This window comes from Schistocerca serialis, chromosome 7 (genome assembly GCF_023864345.2).
Source record: "Schistocerca serialis cubense isolate TAMUIC-IGC-003099 chromosome 7, iqSchSeri2.2, whole genome shotgun sequence".
In the NCBI taxonomy this organism is placed as follows: Eukaryota; Metazoa; Arthropoda; class Insecta; order Orthoptera; family Acrididae; genus Schistocerca; species Schistocerca serialis.
This window is the reverse complement of record NC_064644.1, coordinates 249953574-249962071: the sequence shown is the minus strand read 5'-3', so window position 1 is coordinate 249962071 and position 8498 is coordinate 249953574. Positions and strand designations below refer to the sequence as shown.

Here is an 8498-nt window from a genome sequence, read left to right as displayed (position 1 = left end):
AATTTTACGGGATGAAAGAGGCACTAGTTGATGAATTCCATTCACAGAATTTAGAAACATGTAGACAGTGGAAAATTAGAGCTTTCTGTGAATTCAGAAAAGTGTAGGAAAGACATATTGGTTGACCTGATGTGTTTCTGAATGTTTTAAATGAAATAATGTTAGTAGATATACTCATTATGCCTGACCTTGAGATATATTCGGATGACTCGGTTTCTACAATATCACACAATAAACGCTATATTATGCGACGAAATCGTTATCAGGCAAAGCGAGTTATGTAGGATCCCTCTCCAATTCATAATACATCTGACAATGTAATTGCGAACTTATTTAGACGTTCCAGTGGTTGAAAAACACTCTCTGTACCACGTCCTACATAATTTTGTTTGTGCTGTATGAATTTATTTCGGTTTAACTATAAAGTTTAAGTTGCATCAATCCAGTGCAGGTGTGGGTATGCTACTATGCTTTACTACTACTTTAGATTTCGATGCACGTCTAGCAATGGCCAATCCACTCTTGATGACGTGTATTAGTACCTACTTTACATCAGTTGAAGATCATTCGATTGGTCTTGCTCCAGAATATTTTCGAAGAAAGTGTATCTATGTGTTATTAAGATAACTTCAACGTCTGTCGTTAAGTGAGGAGGAGTGAGTAACTAGTCATCAAACTGGATCTTGTATTTCCAACATAAAAATGTAATACAAAACATCAGTAGACAATACAGTATTTGTGTAGTAACTATACCAGCATTTAACTTATGAATTTCGCAGTTCTTAGACGTCTTGTAGAAATTTTACGACACACTGTAGTCAGAAGGTCGTCCTCCTTCGCCAACCGAAAGCAGTTTCACATGGGAATGTTCTCGTGCCAGAAGTCCATCCGCTCCTTATCCTTGTTCTGCTCCAGACTGTACTCTTCAGTGATGTGCAGGAAGTTTGGCGACGACACGCTGAATGGCTCCCACCTCACACTGTCATTGCCAGCATTTGGATCCCTGCAATACATGATTGATGGTTCCCATGATGAATCATTGGTTCACAAAGTCACGTCTTTGTCAGGTTAATTATATTAAAAGCATAGCATAGAAAAAACATCCAATATTGTAAAACTATAATTATCAGGTGAATTATTTGCACCACAGATCACGTTCATTCTCTTTTAGGGCAGTGGCCCGCTCGCTCCGTGACCTCCATAAAATACTACGAGGGAAGTTCAATAAAGAATGATCATAATTTTTTTGAAACATACATACCTTTACCCAACCTCATAACGTTGGGTGTCCTACTAAAATTAGTCTCATACGAATTTAAAGTACTAGTCCCAGGGTTTCAGACAGCGTGCACAGGCATACTACAATTTTTTTTTTTTTTTGTAAGATCCTTCAGAATCGCCACCACCAGCTCTAATTACTACTTCTTAAGAAGGAAACTGCCAGATACGAAGATATTTCTTCAGGTTAAGGAATATAAAAGAGTCACCAGCGGCTATATCCGGACTATGGGGATGGTAAAGGATGCGCATACGTTGTTTTTTGCAAGACCTTCATTAACAACATCAACAATATGCGGCTCTGCAATCTCGCACACCTGCTGCTGCGGTAGGCGAACGCTGCAGTTTGCCCGCCTCTCACAGTCGAGAACCAAGCATACCAACAATGAAACTAGTACAGCGTGTTTATTATACATTAAGCTAACCGAATATCATCAGATTAAATTCCTCCGCAGGAAATTATGACCACAAAAAATGATAATTTTATATTGAAGAGCCCTCACATATGTGACGTAGAGATGTGATGGCTCGTGGTCGTATCAACAAATTTTGTAACATGTGTGTCTATGAATGACCACCAGAATTTTGGTCTTACCATGCTCATCATTTGCAACGTTGTGGAGATTTGACAGACAATGTGATCTGACTAATTAGTCGTGTCGCATAAACCAAGAATAATATATTTTTGTGTAGGAGGCGAGACACTGATTTAGCACCCTTTGTAATGTGTTAGGTACTTCATATGATACCATGCAGTTCCTTATTAGGTATAGCGATACGTAAAAATTCAGTGATTAATGACGAGATGTTTGTTATTTTAGATTTTGGGTACGAGCGTATGCGTGAAATTATTGTTCCTGTTAAATCACTATGCTGTAGCTTTCTGAATGCATTACATCACCTTACGCAAATTAGAGGTGCAGGTGCTCAACAGTTTAGAGGTCACTTGCTTTTGGCAGCTAAATAAGCAGATTCAATAAGCCTGTTCATCAAACAACTATAGTCCTCTTGTGTAGTCACTGAACGTTCATTGTCTTATAGGATGTCAGAGTCTGCAGCGGTAATCACAATGTTCGTCAGCAAGTGCCCTTTTTTCAACAAATAATTTCTCAGGCGTCCTTAATGAAATCGAGCCAAGTTGTGGTTCTTGAAATTTTCCAGGCACAAAGAGTATTGTATGAAGTTTTGGGACTGGAAACCGGATAACGTCGACTTCTGGTCACGATATTTCGGCTGACAAGCATTCACCCATCTTCGGGAGCGTTTACCACTGGAAAATGTTAGATCATGTCGCTAACTTCTTGCCAAAAACTGGAGCAAAGGCAGACCTCTGTCGAGTTCCGTATCTTCTTCGAATACTGCTCCATTTATAGCGCGCAGGCACATACGTAATTTTGGAACTGCATGCGCGCTCTCTATCGGAATGCGCTCTCCAGGAGACAAGATACAGACGTCAAAATTGATAAAATTAACTGTTGCTAAACTGTTTTTAGTAATAAAATGTTCTCTTTCTGAAGAAATCAAAGAGATCACCGGCTCCCACGACTTATCCAGCTGAAAGCCGCCATCGCGATTAATAAGATCTTGTGCGAGATGTATCTATTTCCAGCGATCCCAGAACAATCACGTCGATGCCAAGATGTAAGTGGCAGAATAATCCATGGAATTCCTACGACCTTACTCCGTTCCCCCACCTCCTCCTCTTCCTCGAACGGATACAGCTCCCATACACCTCCCGATACTAGATCCCCCTTCACCCGCTGGTCTCTCCCATCCTCTCCCGCCCCCATCCACTGCCACACCTGTATTTCCACGTCCCACCTGCTCTCCATCTCTCCACTCTCCATACCCTCTCCCAAGCTGGCTTCCGCCAGGCCCACCTCCCTGATGATGCCCTCCTCCCCTCCATCTACCCCTCATGCCAACTTTGATCCTCCCTCCCTCTTCCTGTGTTTGTTCCTATGGGCACCCTCTCTCCCTTCTCTACCCCTTCTCTCCCTCCTCCCTTTCTCCCCACTCCTCCCCCAGGCTTCCCCTACCCCCATACCTCCATTCCTCCTACCATCTCCTCTGCCATTGGCATCTTTGCTCTCCCCTCTCCCTCCCCTACCCCCTTCTTCCCCTCTTGGCAGGTCCCTGCATTTGCACACATTACGTTGACATTCACGCGCCAGAGATCATCACCATCAGTTTCTCGTGTATGTGCCATCATGTTTGTGTTTAGTGCTCTTCGCTGTCACGCTTCTACGTTCACCTGTGCTGTCGAAGTCTTCAGTTTTTGTGCGCCGTGCCGACAGTTTTTAGTTTGTTTTCTTCGAGTGTGAATGGCTTCGTGTTTCTTGTTCTCTGTGTCTACTGCTTTTTGCCCGCCACTTTGTTCAGTCTTTTCTGTGTCTTCTATACATTTTTTCATTGTCAAACCTGTGGCTAAAGAGAGGTGTAGGATGCTGCCGCCAGCTCTCCTTCTGTAAAGGTGTTCAAATAACAATAAAAAAAATGGAATTCCCTGTGGAGATAGAATGTTCAGCTATGTCTGACTTAACTGGGCTGCGAAAGGCATGTGTGGTGATTATGCCCAACGCATCTTTCACAAATTTGTGAGCGTTGTCGCACCAATGCCGGCTTTGCCACACTGTCAAGGTATTGTGCAGACTACAACCCTCTGCAACCCCAGATCGTCCTTTGCCGAACAGAGAAGAGCACAATATTTGGTATGAAGTTAGGATGTGAACTAGCAGTCTGCATTGATAAGCACTCACCTCGAGATGGATGAATGGTTGTCTGCCGAAATATCGTGGCAAGAAGTCCGCGTTATCCGGCTGCAACCCCAAAACTTCATGGAATACGAGATAAGTATAGTCACGACATGTATATAGTATCTGTACACATTCCAACCCTCATACTGCATTTCAGTAGCATGAAGCTGGAGGATCCGAAACAAAACGCCGCAAAATGAGTACCGTTCGGCAATTAATTTTCATATCAGGCAGTGGTGAGGTCGTGCAGACACTTCCAGTGTGGTCAAATGCTGGTGACGAAAAATGAAGTGTCATATTACCTCTCTTGAACGAGAACTATAAGAGAAGCAATGGCTGTGATGGTTGAATACCGGTGCATTACAATCGAGGCGACAATCTGAAATGGGTAAGACAACCACGTATCACTCTCTAAAGTACTGGAAGGGAATAGGAAATGCCATTAAGTTCCTAGACCCGATGAAGGGAAACTCATGATCTACACGTCCACGTGGTACAGAGTGGGCAACGTCACTTCATGTGATGAATAACGTAGACAGGGGCCAAGGGATGACTGGAATAAGTCATCATCCCAGCATTTGTTGGGCAGGGCACCCTCTTGCTCTGGAAATGAGAAATCATTTCCAAAGGCGGAAGAACCAGCTGGTGGTCAACGGCATAGGATGTGGAAGACAACGGGAAACCATCACATTAAAGAACTACGGTTATTCCAAACATCAGCAGTAAACCATGTCAGTATCTTCTGTAAAATTTTCCGGAGATAAAATAGTCCCCTAATCGGAACTCCGGTTTGGGTTTAGAGAAGATACAGATAAGGTGAAGGAAAAGAATCCTGATTTCAACATAGCAACTTGGAATGTAAGAACACTGCTACAGTGTAGCAAGCTAGAAAATGTAAAACTTGAAAAGGAATGACTGGAAATCGATATCCTAGGAATATCGGAGATGAGATGGCCCTAACCAGGTGATTTCTGGCCTGGAGAACAGAGAGTCATCCACACCGGAACTGACCAAGGTAGACCAAGAATGGGGGGAGTTGGAATAATTTTGAGAAAAAACTATGACTCTCATGTCAAGGGATATGTGTAATATAGCTCTCGAATAATACTAATCAAACTTGAAACTAAAGCAAAGGACACTGTGATAATACATATATACATGCCAACATCCAAAGAATAAGATGCAGTCGTTGACGAAATATACGAAGAAATAAGTAATGCGATGAGAAATGTTAAGGGAGATGAAATCCTGATTTTGTCACGGGGGACTGGAATGTGGTTGTGGGTGAAGAACCAGAGGAAGGAATTGTTGCAAATATGGACTTGGAAGAGAAAATGAAAGAGGAGATCGACTAATCGAGTTCTGCTCCAGGCACCAATTAGTTGTTGCAAACACACTTTTACAACATCATAGGCGAATAAGATACACATGGTTGGCCCCTGGAGACCAGAGTGACAACAGATTCATTACATTCTAGAGGAAGCACGTTTCAGGAACCAGGTAAAAGATTGCAGGAGCTATCCATCTGCAGACATAGGCAGTGATCATAACCTGGTCCTGATGAAAAGTTCACTCAGATTCAAATGTTTGATGAAGAAGCTATTAAAACGTAAATGGAAACAGAAAAACTGAAAACTGACAGACTGGCCAAGGCCTATGCTCACGAAACAGACAACCTAGCAAAAATTTTCAACGTGGTGGAGTAAATGAAGACTGGGATCAAATTAAATCTAATATATACAAAACAGCAGAAAAGATACCTAGAAAAACTAAAACCAAAACCATGAGGAAATGGATTACAGCAGATATTATTGACCTTTTAGAAAGCAAGAGATTATACAAAAATGTAACTGCCGAACAAGGAAAAGCTGAATATAGAAGACTAAGGAATTTAGTCAATAGAGAAGATAAGAAAGCAAAAGAAAATTTTCTTGAGGAAATGTGCAGGGAAGTTTAAGATAATATGCATACGGAAGAACTGATTTAGCCTACAGAACGGCAAATTTTCTCAGGCAAAATGGAAAATAAAGAAGGGAAAATGCTGTTTCTTGAAGACATGGTAAAGAGATGGAAGGAATACATAGAGGAGTTGTATGCCGGAAGACCTCTTTCGGAGGAAGTAAAAGAAAGAGAAGAGCAAGTAGACGAAGATGACAAGGAAGATTACATTCTGCAAGAAAATTTTCACAAAGCTCTAAAAGAACTATGGGAGAACAAAGCAACGGGTATTGATGACATCCCTGCAGAACTAATAAAGAATGCTGGTGACAGCTAGAAAACGATGTTGCTTAAGCTTATTAGGTCCTCTATAACGCAGGACAGACACCGACAGACTTCAAGAAATGTAACATTGTTCCTGTACCAAAGAAGGCAGCAGCTACAAAATGTTAATAGTACAATGTTGACTGGAATACTCTCTTTCAAATTATAAAGGTGGCAGGGCTAAAATGCAGGGAGCGAAAGGCTATTTACAATTTGTACAGAAACCAGATGGCAGTTATAAGAGTCGAGGGGCATGAAAGGGAAGCAGTGGTTGGGAAGGGAGTGAGACAGGGTTGTAGCCTCTCCCCGATGTTATTCAATCTGTATATTGAGCAAACAGTAAAGGAAACAAAAGAAAAATTCGGAGTAAGTATTAAAATCCATGGAGAAGAAATAAAAACTTTGAGGTTCGCCGATGACATTGTAATTCTGTCAGAGACAGCAAAGGACTTGAAAGAGCAGTTGAACGGAATGGACAGTGTCTTGAAAGGAGGATATAAGATGAACATCAACAAAAGCAAACCGAGGATAATGGAATAAAGTCTAATTAAGTCGGGTGATGCTGAGGGTATTAGATTAGGAAATGAGACACTTAAAGTAGTAAAGGAGTTTTGCTATTTGGGGAGCAAAATAACTGATGATGGTCGAAGTAGAGAGGATATAAAATGTAGACTGGCAATGGCGTTTCTGAAGAAGAGAAATTTGTCAACATCGAGTATAGATTTAAGTGTCAGGAAGTAGTTTCTGAAAGTATTTGTATGGAGTGTAGCCATGTATGGAAGTGAAACATAGACGATAAATAGTTTTCACAAGAAGAGAATAGAAGCATTCGAACTGTGGTGCTACAGAAGAATGCTGAAGATTAGATGGGTAGATCACATAACTAATGAGGAGGCGTTGAATAGAATTGGGGAGAAGAGGAGTTTGTGGCACAACTTGACAAGAAGAAGGGACCGGTTAGTAGGACATGTTCTGAGGCATCAAGGGATCACAAATTTAGCATTGAAGGGCAGCATGGAGGGTAAAAATCGTAGAGGGAGACCAAGAGATGAATACTCTAAGCAGATTCAGAAAGATGCAGGTTGCAGTAACTACTGGAAGATGAATAAGCTTGCACAGTATAGAGTAGCATGGAGAGCTGCATCAAACCAGTCTCGGGACTGAAGACAGCAACAACAACCGAACTTTAAGCCTAATATCACATATATCAAAAATTCTCATAAAAACAGTTCTGAAGATAATTGAAGAGAAAGTGGAGGATATGTTGAGTGAAGATCAGTTTGGTTCCAGCAGGGGATTGGGTACAAGAGAAACGATTCTGACACTGAGACTCCTATTCGGAAAGCAGTTACAGAACAAGAAAATTACTTATATTGCCTTTGTAGACCTGGAAAAGGCTTTTGGTAACGTTATTTGGCACCAGATGCTCAGAGTGCTGAGGAAAAGTGGAATGAAGTACAAAGACATCCGTGTCATACTCAGTTTCTATAAGATGAGGTAGCAGTTATTAGGAACTATCTGCAGGAACAAGAAGCAAATACTAGTAAAGATGTAAGACAAGGATGTGCTCTCTCTCCTCTTATATTCAACGCTTACATCCAGGAAGCTATAGACCAAATTCGAGAAACTACTGAGGCGGGGAGCAAAATTAATGGGCAGAAGATAGACGTGCTACGCTATGCAAATGATATTGCTATAGTCACGGAGACAAAAGATCTACAGGAAGTCCTCAGAACAATGGAAAGATTCTATGCAATTAGCATGGAATGGGAATGAGCAAGAAAAAGACTAGAGCGATTGTCTGCAGTACAGGAGCAGAAACACTGAGAATGAGAATTGAAAGAGAGGAGCTGGAAGTGATAGAGGAATTTAATAACCTGGGAAGCAAAATCGAAAGGGATGGTAGAAGCCGGAAAGAAATTGCGAGCAGAATACAATGCCAAAACTGCATTTGATCGGAGGAGTATCTTACTGACCAGCAAGAATATCAGTCTGTAAATAGGGAAACGTATCATGAAAGCTTTCGTTTGGAGTGTGGCCCTATACGGATGTGAAACGTGGACAGTTGGAAGAGAGGAGAGAAGACGGCTAGAGGCTCTGGAGATGTGGTACTATAGAAGGACGATGAAGATCAGCTGGAGAGACAAAGTAACAAAAGAAGAAGAGCTTATAAGAGTACAAGAAACCATATATCTGTGGGGC

The 8498-nt window shown here is 41.6% G+C and overlaps 1 protein-coding gene across 1 annotated transcript in view; it reads right to left on the bottom strand.

Annotated features, from left to right (window-relative positions):
* Nucleotides 1-855: 855 nt before the first annotated feature.
* Nucleotides 856-8498, bottom strand: part of LOC126413001 (venom carboxylesterase-6-like) — a 142163-nt gene continuing 134520 nt past the window's right edge. The window contains exon 10 of the mRNA XM_050082894.1: nucleotides 856-1003. Within this exon, the coding sequence (XP_049938851.1) occupies nucleotides 856-1003 (148 nt within the window). The remainder of the gene's footprint in view (nucleotides 1004-8498) is intronic.